This window comes from Muscardinus avellanarius (genome assembly GCF_963383645.1).
Source record: "Muscardinus avellanarius genome assembly, chromosome: 10".
In the NCBI taxonomy this organism is placed as follows: Eukaryota; Metazoa; Chordata; class Mammalia; order Rodentia; family Gliridae; genus Muscardinus; species Muscardinus avellanarius.
In genome coordinates this window covers 112,069,929-112,090,621 of record NC_137796.1, presented here as the reverse complement: position 1 = coordinate 112,090,621, position 20,693 = coordinate 112,069,929, and the positions used below count along the sequence as shown (strand labels likewise).

The following is a 20,693-nucleotide window of genomic DNA, read 5'->3' as shown; positions in this document are numbered from 1 at the left end:
CCAAGTGCTGGGATTACAAGCTGTGCGCCACCACGCCCAGCAAAATCTCTTCTTTTTTCCTGTTTTTTTTTTTTTGTTGTTGTTGTTGTTCATTTTGAGGTAGGGCTTGGATATGCTGCCTGGGGTGGCTTTGAACTCCTGACTCAAGCAATCCTCCTGTTTCAAACTTCAAGCAGCTGGGGCAACCCACAGGCAGGTGCCACCGCACCCGGCAATCTTGTTTTCCAGTTCCAAGATTCTATGTTATAAAGTCTGTACCTGCAAAATCTGAGTTCTCCAGGCCTAAAATGTCCCTAACGGAATGCAGATTTTGCATTGCTAGATGCAAAGATTCTAAGCTACTCTAATACTCTGTGCTATTGGCTAAGCTTAAGATAACTCCACAAATTCTCGTGCCTGCACCAAATGTAAAGCAAAAGTAACCCCATTTTGTTTCTGCCAGACGTTCTACACTGTTTCACCTACCGCCCCTCCCTTTCTTTCCCACCGCACAAAGTAAATTGTGCTGGGACATTAAGCTCTTGCCCAATAAGATCTAGATAACCGCCAGTTCTCCTTCTGCAAGATGGCTTGCTTGCTCTGCTCATCTCAAGGCCACCTGTGTGTGGTTTTTTTCTCTTTTTATCCTCCCCTATATAAGTCCTTCTCCCCGGCAGACGGCAAGCCCCTCCAGTCAGATTTCTAGACTGAGGGTACTGTCACTGGCCAGCTAATAAAGGCTTCAATTGGCACGTTCCCTTGGTCTCAGTCTCTCATTTCTCGCTAAACCTGCATACACCACTACCAAAATGTTAAGATCCTTTGGACTCAATGATCTGCTTTCTGGGTTCACCATTTGAGCACTTGATATTCCTGTGCTAGTAGATTCTGTGGGTCCCTAGAGATGATCGCTGTCAGGTCCCTGGCCCTCACCTCCGCACAGGCGGTGACCAGCATCCTCTCTGGATACCAGCCAGGTGTGCGCGATCGTTCCGGATGGTGGCCAGGCGACCCCGGCCAGCCGGCTGCCTGGGACACCAAAGAGCTCAGGGCGGGCTAGAGCGCTCTGTGCCCATGGGTAGGGTGGGAGATGAGCCTGCCTTCCGCTGTGCCCCGGGGAGGCCAGTGGTATCGCCGCCCATTAGGGGCTGGGCAGGCAATCCATGAAGGCTTTCTGGAAGAGCTGAACGTTTGGCATTTTGTTATTCGTTGATTTATTTGTCGTGTGAGCTCTACCACTGCTGTTCTCCATGAAAGTCAGGCCGAGTTTATCGCACTCCCTGCTGCACTTGGCACAGTGTCTGAAACACCACAGGTCCTGGGCAAATGGTTCTTTAGGACCCACCAGGACAGGTGCAGCGGTATCGGGTCCCACGCGAGGGCGCTCTTGTCGCCCCACGCCACCTCGCCGCCGCGGCCCGCGCAGGCGCAGAGGCCGCCCCCCGCGCAGGCGCAGAGGCCGCGCACCGCGCAGGCGCAGAGGCCGCCCCCCGCGCAGGCGCAGAGGCCGCCCCCCGCGCAGGCGCAGAGGCCGCGCACTTGCAGGCGCAGCGCCTGGCGTCCTCGCAGGGTGAGCGGGGGGATCCCGCCGAGGGGAGCTCTGCCGCGCGCCCACCGCGGCCATGCCGGATTCCTGGGACAAGGATGTGTACCCCGAGCCCCCGCGCCGCACGCCGGCGCCCTCGCCGCAGACCTCGCTGCCCAACCCCGTCACCTACTTGACGAAGGCCTACGACCTCATCGTGGACCGGCCCGTGACCCTGGTGAGAGGTACGGGTCCGGCATTGCGCGCGCCCGCCCGCCCGCGCGCTCCGGCCCCCTTGACCTCCCGCCGCCCTCCAGGCCTCCCCACTGCACGCTGCTCGGCCCTCCAGCTCCGCCGCCCGCTCTGACCTCCCAACTGGGAGGCCCGCTGCAGCCCGGCCTTGCTCTCCGGGATTGCGGCTCCCCGAGCGCCGCCGGCCCCGGCCTCCCAGCCTCGCCCCCGCATCGCCCCTACGCGCAGCCCGCGCTCGGTCTCCTGTGCCTCCCCACTGGCCCGACCCCGCATCTCGGGGCGCTCCAACGTGCGCGCGCGTGTGTTATCCAGAGGCATTTTATTCCCCGAGAAACGGTCTCACTAGATTGCTGAAAGCCTAGAGGCTCAACGTTGAGCCTCTTCTGGAGCCTGCGACCCTTTGTCTCCGCCTCCCAAATACAGGAATTACAGGCGTGTGCCATCACAGCCGCCTATGCGCTTCGCCGTTTTTCGCCACCCTCTCCATTCTGTCCGTCTTCATCAGAATCCCTCGCTTCTGCTCCTACGAGAAGGAACCGTTGGCCTCTCTCGTGTATTCGGGGTTGTAGGAATCAACTGAGCCCCTGGGCTTGTTTGTAGTTCTCTGCCTCTGCCCGGGGCTTTCTCTGGTGTGTCCAGTGGGCGGTTGCTAAGCCTGTATTGACAAGAACAGATTCGCTGCTAACCATCCGCATGCCTCAGGTGGTCGCTGGTCCTTGGCATGTGTGGCCAGTGGTAGGGTGATACGGCTGAAATGTCCAAGTTCCCCATCTCTGGATGTAGCTCGGTGGCAACATGCTTGCCTATCAGGCACGAAGCCATGGGCTCAATGTCCAGCGCCACCAGAAAAAGAAAAGAAAATGCTCTGGCAGCTCTTTGTGGCCATTTGGCAGCCTATGGGCAAGAACAGGCTCTGCCTGGACTCCTGTGCGGCATTTCATGCATTTGATTAAGCAGCTTATTCATTCAACGAAACATTTAAGGTACATAGCATGCTCTGGTGGGTTTGCAGGTTTTTTTCCCCCCTCAGGGTTTTGGAGATTACTGTTTTTTTTTTTTTGTTGTTGTTGTTGTTGTTTTTTAGGGAGAGTTACTAGGGATTGAACCCAGGAACATTCTACCTCTGAGCTGCACCTCAATTTTTTTGTGTGTGTTTACATATAACTGGGGATTGTACCAGTGACATTCTACCTCCAAACTATACCCCCAGCCCTATTTTTATTTTTTATTTTCAAACAGGGTTTCCACTAAGTTGCAGAGGGGCCGAAGTAGCTGAGGCTGGCTATGAACCTGCAGTCCTCCTGTCTCACTGGATCATAAGCATGCGACACCCAGGGTGGCTCAGAATAGTTGAGTACAGGTGTGCACCCTTTCATTGGGGAGAATGCAGCCTGCAGTGCAGCCTCCTGGGGCTGGCTGCAGCAACCTCTCAGAATGGTTCTTTGGGTGTGTGGGCGCTCATTCCAGTGGAGCAGTAGAGACCTCCTTGCCCTGTGGGGTCCCTGTGCTTGTGGGCTGGCTTCTGAATCCTGCCCTGTAAACCCCCAGCCACTCTAGTCTCCATGCTGTGAGAATGAGGACCTGCCCCGTCATGTTTAGATGCAGCCCGAGGATACATGTGGAACCTGAGGACAATGGACATCACTGGTGCTCCAGGCCTCCACAAGAGCACCTGTCTTGGCCCAAGCTTTCTGTGAAAGCTTGGAGATGCTAGAAAACATCACCTGCCTGCACACACACTTAGGTCAAGTAAAGCTAAAAGCCTGTCCAAATGCGGTGGGGCTTTCTCTTCTCTCTGTAGAGTTCATAGAGCAGCAGCATGCCAAGAACAGGTACTACTATTACCACCGCCAGTACCGTCGGGTCCCGGACATCACGGAGTGCAAGGAAGGTGACATTCTATGCATGTTTGAAGCAGAAATGCAATGGAGAAGGGACTAGTAAGTGAACAGCAGGGGTGCACCGCATCTCACTAGGCTGCTTTTGGGGGGCCTTAGTCATCCTGTTTTTAACTCTACTATCCCTCTTTCAGCAAAGTTGACCAAGAAATTGTCAACATCATCCAGGAGAGGCTAAAAGCCTGTCAGCAGAGGGAAGGAGAGAGCTACATGCAGAACTGTGCCAAGGAGCTGGAGCAGTTCACCCAGGTGGCCAAGGCCTACCAGGACCGCTGTGAGTGGCAATGTCCCGGCCCTGCTGCCACCAGGTGGAGGTCAGTGGAGCAGGGAGACCAGTGCCTCACCCCTTATCTCTCTTCCAGATCAAGACTTGGGGGCCCATTACTCAGCCAGAAAGTGCCTGGCAAAGCAGAAGCAGAGAATGCTGGCAGAGAGAAAGGCTGCAAAGGAGGCCGCTGCTGCCTGAGCCCCCACCTTGCTCTGTTGCTGAAATAAAAGTGATGCAATCTGCCTGTGTTTTAAGTGTTTCCGTTTCCAGAACCCTATAGCCGTCAGTGCCTTTGTGTGAGAAATCAGAAGACAACTATAACAAGTTCCATTCACTTTATTTTTGTGGTATGAAAATCCTATGTCATAGCCACAGCTGGAGCTTGGGTCCTCTGCACAGAGACTCTGGTATGGGTTTTTACAAGATGGTCCGTGAACTCCTGAAAAAGCAAACAAGTTTGTAGCATATCCCAAGGCCATGACCCATAAGTCCCAACCTTGAGGCAAGGGTGGGCCCTGGTCAGGTCTGGCCAAGAGCAGCTCAACCATACCTGATAGGGAGATTTGGTGAACACTGTCTCTTTCCAGAGGTCTGGGGTCAGGTAGCTATAGGTCTTTGAGATGGCGTCAAAGGTGGCCTTGGCTACAGAACAGAAGCATTAGAAGGTTTAGTATCTGAAAGCAGTAAGTTTCCCACTGAAGAAGCTTTCAAACTGTGGCACTCCTAGGAACAGAGAGGCACTTTGGGCCTGTCTGTCGTGCATTAGGAGAGCGTTCCTCTCTCTCCCTTAGAATACGCCAAGCACACACTGGGCCTGTGTGATCCAGGCGGAGCTGAGAGAGGTCACCTGTGTGGACCACCTACCAAAGTTGCCCAAAGTGGCAGTGCAGCCCCTGGCAGAGGTATAGCAGTCGTCAATCCCAGCCATCATCAGCAGCTTCTTGGGCACAGGGGCTGACACGATGCCAGTGCCTCTGGGGGCAGGGATGAGGCGCACCAGCACAGAGCCGCAGCGTCCCGTCACCTGAGAAAAGCCAACTTCAGACCAGGGCCACAGAAAACCCGTCCCATTCCAAGCCCAACACCATCACTCAGCATACCTTGCAAGGGACAGTGTGGGGCTTGCCGATCTTGTTCCCCCAGTAGCCTCTCCGCACAGGGACGATGGAGAGCTTGGCCAAGATGATGGCTCCTCGGATAGCTGTGGCTACCTCCTTAGAGCACTTGACACCCAGGCCAACGTGACCGTTGTAGTCCCCAATAGCGACAAACGCCTAAAGAAAGACTGTGTCAGAGGCTGGCAGTCCTCTACGCTGTCAGCACACACCACCCTGGGCCTGTTGTGCCCCTCAAGAAAAGAAAGGCCACCGTGAGGCCAGTCCAAGTTCCCGAGGAGCCCCTTTCTCTCTCTCCCCGGTACGAAAGTCACACGGACAAAACCTCGTGTGACCATGCAGAGTGAAGAGAGTCTCACACTGTCTTGGTACAAACATCCCGATACCTTGAACCTGGTACGCTGGCCAGCACGGGTCTGCTTCTGCACAGGCATGATCTTCAAGACTTCATCCTTGAGTGATGCACCCAGGAAGAAGTCGATGATCTCAGACTCCTGCAACATAATTCGTGGTCTGAGTTTTTTCTTCTTTTTCCGCGGGTCTGAAACCCAGGGGCATTTGACCTCTGAGCTACACCCACTGCTGTACTTTTAATTCTTTATTTTGAGACGGTCTCACTGGGTTGCAGAGGGCCTCACTAAGTAGTAGCTGAGGCTGTCCACCAACCGTGATCCACCAGTCTCAGCCTCCCGAATGCTGGAACTACAAGCGTGCGCCACCACGCCTGGCTCATGGTGTGAATTTAGTAAATGCCTAGGACAAACACCACTAGGAGGTAGAGGGAAGTTCCTCAAACCGGAGTAAGGCAACCCTGCCTCTCCAAATGAGGTTTTTTCAACTCGACCTTAACCAATGCCTTTGCAGGGGGACACCGGAAGTCACAGACGCCAAGCAGAACTTGTGGGCCCTTGGGATGCCGGCCAGATCCTAACTACCACCCGTGCCCAAATAAGGATCCCACAGGATGACGGAAAGAAGCGGTACCTTGATGGGCAGGGAGAAGAGATAGATCTCCTCCAGCGACTTGATCTTCATGTCCTTAACCAGGCGACCAAGCTTGGTGACGGGAATCCACTCCTTGTCCTCAGCTTTGCCCCCACGAGCTCCACGGCCGCGACCCCGGCCACGGCCCCGACCCCGACCGCGACCCCGGAGGCCGCTGCCGAAGCCTCCGCGGAAGCCGCCTCGGGCTGCCATGCCTGGGCCCCCGGGCCCTCCGGGCCCTCCCGCTGCACCGGCGTCATCCGCCATTTGCTGTAGGAAGAGACAAAGTAACTAACAATTGGGTGGCCCCAGGCTCTGTGGGCGCCCAGGACATCGGGCCAGGGGGATTCCGCCCTAAGGGAGGGCCGCGCAGGATCGCCCCTGGCCGATGTACGCGGATTCCGGCCGTCCAACCCGCGAGCCGCCATCGCAACAACTCACGTGTTTTCCAGGAGAAGAAGGAGGCGGCCGCCCGGGAGGGGGTTTTTATAGCACGTCAAGCGTCGCGAGATCTCGGCTGCCCCGCCCCGCGGGCCAGGCCCGTCGGCAGCTGTGATTGGCTCCGCGGCGCTCCGTCCAGCCCCTCTCTGCGTGCGCCTGCGCGCCCGCCCTCCCGGGGCCGGGACCCTCGGGGGCGGGGCCGGGCGGGGTATAAAGGCGCGGGCACCCGCCCAGCCCTCTTCCTGGGCCTGGCTGCCGGAAGTCCGGTCAGGTATGTCCCGCTTGGCCGGTTCCGTGGCGGTTACTGGCGAGACCGGCGTTGGTTGAAAATCACCCCTGGCTCTGGCCGTGGCCAGGGGTGAGATTCGGCGCCCAGAGCCTCCGGGGCCTCAGCTCACCGCCCACTGTCGGGTGTGGGCGGGTGAAACCCAGGCCCCGACAGTCCCCGTGCGGCCGCTCGCGCCATCTGGCTCGCGATCGCTCGTCCCTGACCCTGTTTTCTCTCCGCAGATCGCCACTGTCCCTCCGACGCCGCCAGGACCTTGCGGGTGGGAGGGCTCGGTTGTCCCCGACTTTCAAATAAAGTTGTCTTAACTGGACGCGTGTGGACGTTCTTATCTGCCAGTGAAATGCGTTGGTTCGCGCTGTGCTGGGGCCAGACCTGGTGGGATGTGGGCGGCTGACACCTTACTGCCAGAGCCAGGTTGGGAATGAGCTATGCGTCCCTAGACGTAGCTTCACACCACAGAAGGGTGCCACGGGCTGATGCGAGCCAGGGCAGGCCTGTGGGCACGGGAACGTAGAAGCCACAGCTTGTAGGTTTTCAGAGGTTTCCTGTTACAGTTTGGACGGGGTTAGGATTTGACCACATAGGACTAGATGTTCCTGCATTCCAGGAATGCTGGACCTGTAAGCTAGGCATCCCTGGGCCCTTTTTGGAAGACCAGTGTGGCATGATGGGGAAGGTTCAGGTGGCTTCCGGGTCAAGTGACAGATATCCGTGGCAACATCTAAAACCTTTAAGCTCTTGGGAATCCATTGTCTGCCACAACCAAGGTGGGTGTCCACAGACTCGACCAAGCATGCCATACTGCCTGTGCAGGGTCCTGGTGGCCCTGGGCCGGGCCTGTGATTGGCCTGAGCTGGACAATGCCACTGTGATGTCGGCCACACCAGCTGTGAAATTGAGGTGCCCGAGCCCTGGGCCTCAGTAGAGCTGCCATCCAGACACAGATCATGGTAAGCCCAGGGCCCTCTTTCCCCCACTCTCCAGATACTTGCCCAGTTATTCAGAAATGAAATGGAGAGTGGAGCCAGGCGTGGTCCACTTATAATCCCAGGCTGAGACGGGAGGATCACACAGATTCAAAGCCAGCCTCAGCTACTGAGTGAGGTTCTCAGCAACTTAGTGAGACCCTGTTTTCTTTTCTTTTTTTCTTTTCTTTTTTTTTTTTTTTTTTTTTTTGGTGGCACTGGGGGTGGAACCCAGAAGCTTTCTACCTCCGGGCTATATTCCCAGACCTATTTTTTTTTTTTTTTTCCGGTACTGGGGATGGAACCCAGGGGCATTTGACCTCTGAGCTACACCCCCTGCCCTATTTTTTTTTATTCTTTATTTTGAAACCGGGTCTCACTGAGTTGCAGTGGGCCTCACTAAGTAGCTGAGGCTGTCCGCGAACCGCGGTCCTCCAGGTATCAGCCTCCCATCCCAAGCACAGGGATTACAAGCCTGCGCCACCACGCCCGGCTGAGACCCTGTTTTCAGATAAAGTATAAAATAGGTCTGGGAGGAGGTAGAAAAGTCCCTGGGTTCCACCCCCAATATAACAAAAATAACAAATGGACATTGGAGCTGGGCATGGTAGTGCATGCTTTTAATCCCAGCATTTGGGAGGCTGAGACCGGAGGATCGTGGTTCGTGGACAGCCTCAGCTACTTAGACCCAGTTTCAAAATAAAGAATAAAAAATAGAGCAGAGGGTATAGCTCAGAGGTTGAATGCCCTGAGTTCCATCCCCAGACCTGCAAAAAAAAAAAGAGAGAGAGAGAGAGAGAGGACTACTCTTAGAAGGGAGGAAGCCTTTTGAAAGAACCAGGCAGGGTCTAAGTCCGGACCATCCTAGCTTCTCCAGCCAGGAATGAGTAATCTTGGGGAAGTCTTCACCTTCATACTACCCTCAAAACTAGGTGCTGACCCAGGCCTCTACCAGGGGCCCTCCTGTGTCCTTCCTCCCCACCCTCAGCCGGGGTAGGTGTTGCGGGGGCCAGGGCCTGGTCCCAGCCAGGCTCTGACGCTGGCCTGGCCTTTGCAGAGTGGCGGGTATGATCTCAACCTCTTCGCCAGCCCTCCAGATTGCAATTTCCTCTGCTCCGTCTGCCATGGAGTTCTTAGGAGGCCAGTGAGGCTGCCATGCAGCCACATCTTCTGCCAAAAGTGCATCCTCCGGTGGTTAGCCAGGTGCTGCTGGGTACCCTGGGGGCTGGCAGGAGGGCAGGGCTCCTGCTGGTGGCTAGGTGCCACCCCTGTGGCCCAGGATGGAAAGTCTGCCCAACTCTGGGTCCCAATGGCCATAAGAGACTGAAATATGTGGGTCACCTAATGTGTCTGTGGTGCCCAGCCTCAGAGCTGAGAGCCCCTGCAACATACCCTGTGCCTCCAGCTGGAGAGAAGGGACCACCTGGGTCACTCCCGGACCTCCTCTTGCACCCTTCCACTCCCAGCACACCCTCACTCATACCTCCTTCCAGACAAAACACCTGTCCGTGCTGCAGGAAAGAGGTGAAAAGGAGAAAGATGGTCCATGTGAATAAACTCCGGAAAACCATTGGCCGCCTGGAAGTCAAGGTAGCTCAAAGCACCCGCCCCACTACTCTCATCGCCCTCGGGTGGAGGACCAGGAGACCCTCATCTTTTTTTTTTTTTTTTTTTTTTGGTGGTACTGGGGTGGAACCCAGAGTCTTTCTACCTCTGGGCTAATACTCCTAGACCTATCTTATATTTTATTTGGAAGCAGGGTCTCACTAAGTTGCTGAGAGCCTCACTAAGTAGCTGAGGCTGGCTTCCAACCTATGTGATCCTCCTGGGAGACCCTCATCTTAAAAGGGAACCCATTGCAGCCCAGGGCTCAGCACACCCCTGGCTGAGTCTGAATTCTGGCTCTACCACTTGCTATGGGATGTGTGTGGGGGGGTACTGGGGTGGAACTCAGAGGTCTTCTACCTCCAGGCTACACACCACCCCGATTTTATTTATTTGGAAACAGGCTCTCACTAGGTCGATGAGAGTCTCACTACTTCTTTCTGAGGCTGTCCTAGAACCTGTGATCCTCCAGTCTCCACCTCACAAGTACTGGAATTACAGCTGTGCACCACAACACCCAGTGGGGTTCTTTTTCTTTTTATTTTTTTACTTATTTGTGTGTGTGAAGAATTCTGGGGATTGAACTGGGGCATTCTACCTCTGGGCTATTTTATTTTACTTTATTTTATTTATTAATTTTTTATTTTTTTGCGGGTCTGGGGACGGAACCCAGAGGCCTTTGACCTTCGTGCTACACCCCCTGCCCCATTTTTTTTATTCTTTATTTTGAAACAGGGTCTCACTGAGCTGTGGAGGGCCTCACTAAGTAGCTGAGGCTGTCCGCGAACCGCAGTACTCCGGTCTCAGCCTCCTGAATGCTGGGATTACAAGCGTGTGCCACCCTGCCTGGTTTACAAAAAAAAAAAAAAAAAAAATTTAAGGGCCAGGGATGTAGCTCAGAGGTAGAATGCCTCAGTTCAATCCCTAGTACCAAAAACAACCAAAAAGCAAAACACTTGGCCACTTGGCCAACACCCCACTCAAGTAGGCCAACCCAGCCACCGACCTCCCTGTTCTCCAGCACTCCCCTGGAGTCAGGAAAGCCTGGGGGGGGGGGGGGCTGCCAGCTTGCCCCTTCTTGGTCAGTGCAATGTCAGGGGATTCTCTGGGGCCAGTCTGGTCATGCCCAACCTGGTCTGGCTCACACATAGCTCTCTCACACCCCCAGTGCAAGAACGCCGAGGCCGGCTGCTTGGTGACGTGCCCCCTGGCCCACCGCAAGGGGCACCAGGACTCATGCCCGTTCGAGCTGATGGCCTGTCCCAACGAGGGCTGCTCTGCGCGAGTACGGCGGGGGTCCCTGGCAGAGCACCAGCAGCGCTGCCAAAGCGGGGAGCAGCGCTGCGTGCTGGGCTGCGGGGCCACCCTGAGCCCGGCGCAGCGCGAGAGCCACAACTGCTACCGCGAGCTGCGGGCCGCCTGGGGCGCGCACCGCCAGCGCAGCGGGGCCCTGCTGCTGCGCCTGCTGCGCCGCGCGCGCCGCGTGCACCGCGCCACCAGCGCCCTGCGCAAGCAGCTGGCCCAGCTCGGCGGCCTCCTGGAGGACGGCGCCCTGCGCCTGGGCGCCTCGCACGAGGAGGCCGCGGCCAGCCCCGGGGGCAGCGCTGAGGCCGAAGTGGGGGCGGCGCAGGGCCCCCGTGCCTTGTAATAGAAGGGTAAATAAACGCGGAGCCCGGGCCTGGCCCACCTCGAAGCTAAGGCCTGCTGGTCTGTCTCCTTTGTCAGCCCTGACCTCCCGGGAACAACTACTCTCACCGCTGCAGGACACTGGCCTTCTTTCTGTTGGGGGGGGGGGGTTTACAGGGAATGGAACCCAAGCGCATTCTACCTCTGAGCTACATTCCCAGCTCTATTTTATTTTTTATTTTGAAACAGGGTCCCACTAAGTGTCCCACTACGTTACAGGAGTGCGCCACCCTGCCTGGCTTTCCCTGTACGTTTAAATCCTTATTCCTGATGATGGACCTAGATTTCGAATGATTTTTTTTTTCCTTTGAGGTACTGGGAATGGAACCCAGGGGCATTCTACCTCTGAGCAACACCCCACACCCCTGCCCTATTTATTTTTTATTCTTTATTTTGAAACAGGGTCTCACTGAGTTGCAAAGGGCCTAACTCCGCAAACTGAGATCCTCCTGTCTCAGCCTCCCAAATGCTGGGATTATAAACCTTCGCCACCACGCCAGGCTATCAAATGCTTTTTTTGCGGGTCTGGGGATGGAACCCAGGGGCATTTGATCTCCAAGGTACACCCCCTGCACTGTTTTTTTTTTATTATTATTTCTTATTTTGAAACAGGGTCTCACTAAATTATGGAAGGCCTCACTATATAGCTGAGGCTATCTGCGAACCGGGATCCTCTGGTCTCAGCCTCCCAAATGCTGGGATAACGAGTGTGCGCCACCACGCCCATCTATCAAATGATTCTTAAACTTCCATTAATGTAATCTCAGGACTGCAAGTTCGAGGCTAGCGTAGGCAATTGAGCAAGGATCCGTCTCAAAATTTACAAAGGGCTGCCGGGCGTGGTGGCGCACGCCTGTAATCCCTGCGCTTGGGAGGCAGAGACAGGAGGATCACGCAGGTTCGAAGCCAGCCGCGCGGGCTGGCTTAGGAGACCCTGTTTCCAAATAAAAATGTAAAAATAGATCTGGGAGTGGAGCCCGGAGGTAGAAGGGCTTCCAGGAACCCCAGTACCACTAAAAAAAAAAAAAAAAAAAAAAAAAATATATATATATATATATATATATATATATATATTACAAAGGGCTGGGGTGCAGCTCAGTGCCAGAACGCCCCAGTGTCCACCCCCCAGTACCCGCGGGGCGGTCTCATGGTGGGCCACATCAGCCCCCAGCCACAAACATCCAAGGAGCCGGGCTTGTAATCCCAGCATTAGGGAAGCTGAGAACAGAGGATCAGGGTTCTCAACTACTTAGGGAGGCCCTTTACAATTCAGACCCTATTTAAAATTAAAAAGACTAAAAAAGATCGGGCTGGGGGTGTAGCTCGGAGATAGAATGCCCCTGGGCTCCATCCCCAGTACTTAAAAAAAAAAAAAAAAGTCCAGGGGCCGGGCCGGAAGTCCCCGATCGTTCCACTTCCGCCTACAGCAGGCACCTCCCGCGACAGATGTGCGGCGTGACCGCGGAGGCGGCTGCGCCCCGGCGCGCAGCTGATGACGCCACAGCGGGCTCGGTGGTTTCGCCATCAGCGCGCGCCGGCGTCTCACGCGGCGGCGGCGGCGGCGGCGGCGGATCCGGCGGGAGGGACGGCGGCGCCACGATGGCTGAGCCCGCGGCCGGAGCGGCCCGCTTCAAGGCCAAGTGAGCGGGGGCGCGGGGCCTGGCCCTGGAGGCACGGGCCGGCGCCGCGAGCGTCGGGCGCTTGGACGGAGACCCAGCTTCGGGAGCGATCTTTACGCGGGCAGGCGGGATCCTAGACCCAGCTTCGGGAGCGATCTTTACGCGGGCAGGCGGGATCCTAGACGGGAGGCGACGAGCTGAGCACCAGTAGGGCGGTTCTGGACGGCGGGGGGAGAGGAGCCGTCTGTGGGCGGCCCCGCTGCCACCCGAGCCGGGGGGAGAGCGGCGGGGCGGCCCTACGGGGCGCCGTCCCTGAACCCTGGACTCACTCAGCCCTCAGCCTGTGCTCTGCAGCTCAACGCCCGGCGGGAACCCTGTGCCGCAAGTCGTTTCGCTAATGGCTGAGGGGCTCGGGTTGTGACAGGCGGGAACCAAAAGAAGCCGTGGCGCGGCAGCACCCGTGTTAGGAAGGCACCGGGGTGCAGAGGACGAGGCCTGGTTTCATCTTGGCTGGCTGGCTTCGCGGGTAGTGGAGTTAGCCAGGCATTGGAACCTGGGGTGAGAGGCTCCACACAAGGTACCAGGCTGGGCCGGAGCAGGGCGAAGACCTAACTGGGTGCTCTAAAGGGCATCTGGCAGCCAGGGTGAGAGAGTAGGGTGGGGGGCTCAGTGAAGAGGGAAGACAGCCATCCAGAGGAGACCCCAGTGCCCGGGGCAGGGTGGGGAGGGGCGAGGTCACCCAAATGGCAGCTGACTGTGATCAGCTGAAGCTGGGCTGGAAGAGGGGGTAAAGACTGACTGTGGTGTTTCAGGTCTACTCTCCCACAGCCAGGACCCCCAGGGCCCCTGGTCTGAAGACTGGGCTGCCCAGCTGCTCCCGGATCAGGCCCACCTCCTCCCACTGCAGGACCCCAGTGGGTCACCAGTCAGCTCTGGGTCCCTGCTGCTGCCCATGAACTCCATGAGGCCTGGGGCCGGGTGGGCTCCCTCTGGGAGAGTACCAGCACAGGCTCGGCATGGGGGCAGGCGGTGGGTGGTCACTTACTCCCTGTTCTCTTTCCAGCTATGCTGTTGAGCGGAAGATCGAGCCTTTCTATAAGGGCGGGAAAGCACAGGTACCAGCCCCGGAGCAGGTGGGTGGTGAGGCTGGCAGGCAGTGCCGAGGGTGGCTTTGGTTGAGACCCCTCTGTTCCCAGTTGGACCAGACTGGCCAGCACCTCTTCTGCGTCTGTGGGACCAGAGTCAACATCTTGGATGTGTCCTCAGGGGCTGTGCTCCGGAGCCTGGAGCAGGTAAGGGGAGAGGCGGGCAGACGGGAGGGCTTGCAGGAGAGTGGCCGCTCCTCAGGCTGCTGGCTTCTCGTGCTTTCCCGTAGGAGGACCAAGAAGACATCACTGCCTTTGATCTCAGCCCTGATGACGAGGTATGGGGCGCAGGCGGGTGTGGGCCGTGGTTCTTCCCTCCACACTCTGAGTACACGAGGATTCCTCACCACCACCACCACCCCCCCAGGTGCTGGTGACAGCCAGCCGGGCACTACTGCTGGCTCAGTGGGCCTGGAGAGAGGGCAGCGTCACCCGTCTGTGGAAAGCGATACACACAGCTCCGGTGGCCGCCATGGCCTTTGATCCCACCTCCACGCTGCTAGCCACAGGTAGGTGTCAGCCGAGTAGTGGGAAGGAGGGCACCGGGCAGGGGCTTCGGACACGCCAGCTCTTCACCTCAAACACCTCCCACAGGCGGCTGTGACGGGGCTGTGCGTGTCTGGGACATCGTGCGGCACTACGGGACCCACCACCTTCGGGGCTCGCCTGGTGTTGTGCAGTGAGTGGGAGTGACGGGAGGGGGTCAGAGGCCTCACCCCCTCAGCAGCATGACTCACCCGCCCCACCTGCCCACAGTTTAGTGGCCTTCCACCCGGACCCCTCCCGCCTGCTGCTCTTCTCCTCAGCCGCGGATGCCGCCATCCGCGTGTGGTCGTTGCAGGACCGTTCGTGCCTGGCTGTGCTGACTGCCCACTACAGCGCCGTCACCTCCCTGGCCTTCAGTGCCGACGGCCATACCATGCTCAGGTCGGCGGCGGGCTTGGGAAGAGGGTGGCTCAGACAGGGCAGACTCAGGCTGGCTTTGGAACTGAAGGGGCTGTTTCTCCCCAGCTCTGGCCGGGACAAGATCTGCATTGTCTGGGACCTTCAGAGCTGCCAGACCACAAGGACTGTGCCAGTGTTTGAGGTAGGACTCTGCAGGCCAGGGCCAGGGGCGCACTCGGGGGCTGGTGGCAGTGGCTGCGGCCTTTTACCCGGCTCTTCCCCAGAGTGTGGAGGCTGCTGTGCTGTTGCCTGAGGAGCCGGCTCCTGCACTGGGCGTGAAGAACTCCGGCCTGCACTTCCTCACAGCCGGCGACCAGGGTACGTGGGGTGGCCACAGGCAGGCCGTGGGGCCTAAAGCAGGCTTAGGAGTCCCAGCAGCCCCTGTCGCCCGCACAGGCACACTGCGTGTATGGGAAGCAGCCTCCGGGCAGTGTGTGTACACTCAGCCTCAGCTGCCAGGCCCAGGCCGGGAGCTGACCCACTGCGCCCTGGCCCGCGCCGCTGGCCTGCTCCTTAGCGTCACTGCCGACCACAACCTGCTGCTGTATGAGGCGCGCTCCCTGCAGCTGCAGAAACAGGTGAGTCTGCCCCGCCCCGCCCTCGGCGCAGTGCAGGCCCTGGCTCATGTCCTGCCTGCTCCTGCAGTTTGCTGGCTACAGTGAGGAGGTGTTGGACGTCCGGTTCCTGGGGCCCAAGGACTCCCACGTTGTCGTGGCCTCCAACAGTGCCTCCCTGAAGGTGTTTGAGCTGCAGACGTCTGCTTGCCAGGTCCTCCACGGCCACACAGGTGAGTGGAGCCCGTTGACAGCCAGGCCCCGTCTTGGGTTTGAGTGCCTCCGCCACCACCTAACTGCACCCTGCCGCCTCAGATACCGTCCTGGCCCTGGATGTGTTCCGGAAGGGGTGGCTCTTTGCCAGCTGTGCCAAGGTGAGGAGGCACAGGTACCCCAGGTGGGAAAGCCAAGGCAGGAGGCCCATGGCTCAGCCTCTCTACTCAATCCTTCCTGTCCCCAGGACCAGAGCATCCGCGTCTGGAGGATGAACAAGGCGGGCCAGGTGGCCTGTGTGGCCCAGGGCTCCGGGCACACACACAGCGTGGGCACGATCTGCTGCTCTCGGTAGTGGTTTGGGGCTGGATCCAGGGGTGTCAGAGGAGCTGTGGGTCCAGCCATGCTCTGGGCTTCTAGCTCTGGAGGTGAGGGGAGTTGGTGGGGCTTTGGCCTTGCTCTTAGAGGCTCCAGCCCAGAAACGGGGAACAGAGAACAGGCCCAGAGCTACGAGGAGGATTCCTGGGAAGTGGCCTGAGGAGAAGGCAGAGGGGAGGGTGGTGTCACAGCAGAATGACAGTAAACGGGCCCCGGTGGGGAGGGGAGCCTGGGTTTAGCAGGGGTCCCACGGTTGGGGCTGAGTTGCCAGCTGTGGGGGAATGCACGCCAGGCTACTTCCTGAGATGGTGACCCTCTGGTGGGCATGGGTCAGCGGGCTGGCCCGTGGCACACTGACAGATGGTGCTGTCTGGCATCAGCTGTGCCTTGCTCTTTCTGTCTGGCTGCAGGCTGAAGGAGTCCTTCATAGTGACAGGCAGCCAGGACTGTACTGTGAAGCTGTGGCCCCTCCCAGAATCCCTGCTGTCCAAGAGCACAGCCCCAGACAGTGGCCCCGTCCTCCTCCAAGCCCAGGCTACGCAGCGCTGTCATGACAAGGTGACCACTGTGGCCCTGGTTGGGGGTGTGGCCAAGCCTGTGTCAGAGCAGAGTGTGAGTAGCCATCTGCGCCCATCCCCAGGACATCAACAGTGTGGCTGTCTCCCCCAATGACAAGCTGCTGGCCACAGGCTCACAGGACCGGACAGCCAAGCTCTGGGCCCTGCCACAGTGCCAGCTGCTTGGTGTCTTCTCGGGCCACCGCCGTGGCCTCTGGTGTGTCCAGTTCTCACCCATGGACCAGGTGCTGGCCACGGCCTCAGCTGATGGCACCATCAAGCTCTGGGCACTGCAGGACTTCAGCTGCCTCAAGGTACATGGCTCTCCCTAGTCCAGGGCCTCCCACCTGGTATGGGGAGGGGAGCCTGGGTTTAGCACTGGGGTCCCACGGTTGGGCCGAGTTGCCAGCTCTCACACCCTCCTTCCCCACAGACATTCGAGGGGCATGATGCGTCCGTGCTGAAGGTAGCCTTTGTGAGCCGCGGCACGCAGCTGCTGTCCAGGTGAGTGGAGCACCAGGGGGAAGGGTGGGGAGCAGGCCCCTGCACTGAACCCTCTCCACCCCAAACTCAGTGGCTCTGATGGGCTTGTGAAGCTTTGGACTGTCAAGAACAATGAGTGCGTGCGGACACTGGATGCCCACGAGGACAAGGTCTGGGGGCTGCACTGCAGCCGCCTGGACAATCTCGCCCTCACCGGCGCCAGCGACTCCAGAGTCATTCTCTGGAAGGTAGAAGGCCCCAAGGGGGCGGGTGGACTGGGCGCAGCTTGTGGACTTGCCTGACCCAAGTCTGATGCTAGGATGTGACGGAGGCAGAGCAAGCGGAGGAGCAAGCCAAGCGGGAGGAGCAGGTGGTGAAGTGAGTCTGGCTTGGGGCTCCCAGTGCTGGGGACAGGGCGAGCACGGGCATCCAGCCGGTGGGTCCCTGAGCGGCGCCTCCCCTCCATCACCAGGCAGCAAGAACTGGACAACCTGCTCCACGAGAAGCGCTACCTGCGGGCTCTGGGCCTGGCCATCTCCCTGGACAGGCCACACACCGTGCTGACGGTCATCCAGGGTCAGTTGCCGCCTCCCAGGGCTAGGCTGGGGTGCTCGGCCCAAGTCCCTTCCCCCAGCTCAGACTGTCCTGTCCTTCTCCCCCAGCCATCCGGAGGGACCCTGACGCCTGCGAGAAGCTGGAGGCCACTGTCCTTAGATTGCGGCGAGACCAGAAAGGTCCTGAGCAGGCCGGAGGGGCTGCCGGGTGGCCGGTGGGCTGAGGCAGGGCAGGGCGGAGCTGCCTGGCAGGCAGGGTGACCGCCCCTTGTCCACAGAGGCCCTGCTGCGCTTCTGCGTCACGTGGAACACCAACTCCCGGCACTGCCACGAGGCCCAGGCCGTGCTGGGTGTGCTGCTGCGGCACGAGGCCCCCGAGGAGCTGCTGGCCTACGAGGGCGTGCGGGCCGCACTCGAGGCCCTGCTGCCCTACACTGGTATGTGGAGTGACCTGGGCGGGGGAGCAGCCGGGTGCTTGGCCCTGACCTCCCTCTCCTCCCCAGAGCGGCACTTTCAGCGGCTCAGCCGGACCCTCCAGGCCGCCACCTTCCTGGACTTCCTATGGCACAACATGAAGCTGTCCCCCCTCCCCGCGGCCCCCCCAGCCCTCCGAGACACATAAAGATGTAATTTTCTGTCCAGCGTGTGGGTCTGGGCTGCTTTCCAACCAGGGCTGCACCTGACCGTCCCAGCCCAGCCTGCCAGAGGCCCTCACAGGGAGACTGTGCTGAGTGGCCAAAAGCTTTACTCGGGGGAAATGGGAAATCGGCCTCTCCCAGCCTGCCAGCTGGGGAGGCCCACCCCTTGTCCACTGCCCCCCTCCCTGGGGGTGGTGTGACCACCTTCATCCTGGTCTGGATCCTCCAGCTGGGGGCCCTGTGATCGGGTTGCACGCCGTCAGGGAAGGCCCAGGGAGTCCGGGGCCCGCCCCAGTGCCCTGCGGGTGATGGTACAGCAGCGGCTCTGGATGGTGCTCCGTGGTGGACGGGCAGGCACGGCAGGCGCAGCGGAGGCGGCCTCTTGTGTCCTGTCCTCACCAAGGATCCCTGGCCCACTCAGGAGCGCACCCAGCCCTTCGGGCCTCAGCAGCACTGCTGGGAGGAAGCCGGCCCTCCCGCCGTAGCTGTGAGGAAGACGGTGCCTGGTCAGGGTCTGGCTGGCGCTGGGAGGCCGGCCTGCCAAGACCCTTCCTGCACACACCTGCACAGCCACCAGCCTCGGTCCGAAGTTCCCAGCACACGCACACGAGCCCCCGCAGGCACCGACAGCTCATCAGCTCTGTTGCCCTCATATGCACAGGAGGAGCAGAACTGGGTCCCTGTGGGCAGGGCTGGTGTCACTGTGGGGCCACGGGGCCAAGAAGCCATCTTTCTGCAGGCAGCAAGCACATGCCCAGGCCCCTGCCCACCACCGCCTGCTCCAGCTCAGGAGCACCCTTAGCCAGGCTGGAGCCTTGGGCAGGAGCCCTAGGTTCCTACCGCTCTTCCCGGGGGCCAGGCCTGCCTCTGAGGCCTGGCTAGGGACCTCCTCCTCCAGGTAGGGGGCTGGGAACCAGGCTGTCTGCTGGTCCTCGTTCTCCACCAGCCACCAGCCTGCAGAGGGAGGGAAGGTCTCAGACCCTGAGGCCCTCTGATTCAGGGGTGAAAGGGCAAGGCCCCGTGTCCCTGTACACCCTACCCGAGGGGTGCCGAAGCAGCACCGCCAGGCTTTCCTGGGCCTGCACGAGGAAGGGCCTGCCCCGCGTGTCCTGGGTATGGAAGGGATGCAGGCAGCGCAGGCTCCGAGCCTCCAGGCTGTGGATGGCGGGGCTGTCCGAAGGGCAGGATGAGGGTTCCCGGGGGGCAGGTAGGATCACCAGGCTGGGGAAGGCAGCTGGGCAGGTGAGTAGGGGTAGGGACGGACCCACCAGCCCCAGGGCAGCACCACCTCCGCCTTTGCCCCTCGGCTCTGCCCACATGCTTCCATGGCTGGCAGTAGGGCAGGGCAGGCACCTTCTGGCAGGCAGTGTGGACTCCAGGTCCTGGGGTTGTGGTGCAAAGAAGCCGGTGAGCACTGGGCTCCGCGACACGCGCTCCCCAGTGGCCAGCAGGGTTTGTGTGTAGGTGTTCAGCAGCCGCAGCCGTTCCAGGCCACGGCCAGTGCGCCCCCCACGCACCAACATGGGCGCATCTGTTGGCACAAGGACACACAATGGGACCTCATCCCTCCCACTAGGATTTGCGCCCACCCCCTCCCTGGACCTGGCTGGCCTGACCTGAAAGCCTGGGGAGAATGCGGTCTGATTTTTGCAGCAGGCCAGCCTCCACAGGAAAGGTCTCTTTGAGGGTCTTCTGCGGGGCAGGTGGTGGGCTCAGAGCCAGGCCTAGTGCCAGGGCAGCCCAGCCCCCCTCGGAAATCAAGGGCTGGAGGTCGCCGGCGCGTCACGCACTGGTGGTCCCAATGGTGGGGAGAGCAGTTGCTTACCTGGAGCTGCCTGAATTCCTCCCAGCTCCTGCGCACAAAGCTGTCGCCACCATCGGACCAGTGCACGGAGAAGGCAAATGTCTGCGTGAAGGAAGGTTGGGATGCCTCAGGCTGGGCTGGGCCCCCTCCCCCTTGGCCAGCAGGAGCCTGGTGCCGTCGTACCTGGGACCGCTCCTTCTGCACCAGGGCCACCCCGCGTATGGACACCGGGTGCCGAGAGCTTGCCATCACTGGGGCTTCCTGGTGACTTGGGGACAGCAGAACACTTGCTGCCTCCCTGGAGGGCCAGCCGGAAACCTGGCCTGAATGGAATTCCCCACAGGTGCCCCTGGTCTGGGGACTTCAGAGCGCCACGCCCTGGGCCTTCCGCTTCCTTGGCTATCTGCCAAGCGCAGGATCTAGAGAACTTGACCAAGGAGGCCCAGGCAGGGGGAGGGGACTGAGCTGTGCCCATGGGCCACACTGTGTTGGAGAAGGGCTGGGGCTGCCACCTGCATCCCCCCTGAGCCAGGCCCCTGAGAGGGAGGAGGAAGGCTCATCTAAGTGCCCTCCCCTGCCCACCTGCTGTGGCACAGCCCCGCTCCCAACAGCTGCCTCTGAAGGAACCTGCCAGCAGGCTTCTGTGGGTGTCTCTGGCACTTTGAGTTTCAAGTGCTTTCTCTTTCTCTGGTTTAATCCTAATATGGGAGGAAAGTTTCTTCATGTCCCCATGTCAGAAGGGAACATTCATGCTACATTTACTGTGAGTTTTTCTGGATGAGTTGGGGGAGGGATG

General features: G+C 59.4%; 5 protein-coding genes across 5 annotated transcripts; 3 read left to right on the top strand and 2 right to left on the bottom strand.

The window, feature by feature from the left end:
- Positions 1–1,589: 1,589 nt before the first annotated feature.
- Positions 1,590–4,126, top strand: NDUFB10 (NADH:ubiquinone oxidoreductase subunit B10). Its single transcript, XM_080704103.1, has 4 exons — positions 1,590–1,749; positions 3,558–3,696; positions 3,789–3,928; positions 4,017–4,126. Exons 1-4 carry the CDS (start codon positions 1,602–1,604, stop codon positions 4,118–4,120), a joined length of 531 nt encoding a protein of 176 aa, XP_080560229.1. The 5' UTR covers positions 1,590–1,601; the 3' UTR covers positions 4,121–4,126.
- Positions 4,127–4,243: 117 nt separating this feature from the next.
- Positions 4,244–6,294, bottom strand: RPS2 (ribosomal protein S2). Its single transcript, XM_080704104.1, has 6 exons — positions 6,022–6,294; positions 5,424–5,531; positions 5,023–5,196; positions 4,787–4,946; positions 4,473–4,564; positions 4,244–4,361 (listed from the first exon to the last, which is right to left on the bottom strand). Exons 1-6 carry the CDS (start codon positions 6,286–6,288, stop codon positions 4,281–4,283), a joined length of 882 nt encoding a protein of 293 aa, XP_080560230.1. The 5' UTR covers positions 6,289–6,294; the 3' UTR covers positions 4,244–4,280.
- A 1,250-nt stretch (positions 6,295–7,544) lies between these two features.
- On the top strand, positions 7,545–12,500 carry RNF151 (ring finger protein 151; the record flags this gene model as incomplete). Its single annotated transcript, XM_080704004.1, has 5 exons — positions 7,545–7,640; positions 8,714–8,919; positions 9,210–9,306; positions 10,490–10,936; positions 12,435–12,500. 5 exons carry the CDS (start codon positions 7,545–7,547, stop codon positions 12,498–12,500), a joined length of 912 nt encoding a protein of 303 aa, XP_080560130.1.
- Positions 12,501–12,606: 106 nt separating this feature from the next.
- Positions 12,607–18,337, top strand: TBL3 (transducin beta like 3; the record flags this gene model as incomplete). The annotated part of the gene is given in 24 exon segments (XM_080704003.1): positions 12,607–12,647; positions 13,690–13,741; positions 13,823–13,918; positions 14,002–14,049; positions 14,139–14,280; positions 14,366–14,450; positions 14,528–14,698; positions 14,783–14,858; positions 14,941–15,034; positions 15,113–15,294; positions 15,362–15,503; positions 15,586–15,644; positions 15,731–15,834; positions 16,272–16,419; positions 16,502–16,732; positions 16,852–16,922; positions 16,993–17,149; positions 17,221–17,279; positions 17,374–17,477; positions 17,564–17,635; positions 17,734–17,892; positions 17,959–18,052; positions 18,054–18,081; positions 18,173–18,337. Coding segments are annotated over 24 exon segments (2,580 nt in total).
- A 15-nt stretch (positions 18,338–18,352) lies between these two features.
- On the bottom strand, positions 18,353–20,146 carry NOXO1 (NADPH oxidase organizer 1; the record flags this gene model as incomplete). Its single annotated transcript, XM_080704102.1, has 8 exons — positions 18,353–18,578; positions 18,656–18,773; positions 18,934–19,047; positions 19,133–19,314; positions 19,447–19,624; positions 19,710–19,785; positions 19,919–19,999; positions 20,081–20,146. 8 exons carry the CDS (start codon positions 20,144–20,146, stop codon positions 18,353–18,355), a joined length of 1,041 nt encoding a protein of 346 aa, XP_080560228.1.
- Positions 20,147–20,693: the final 547 nt, after the last annotated feature.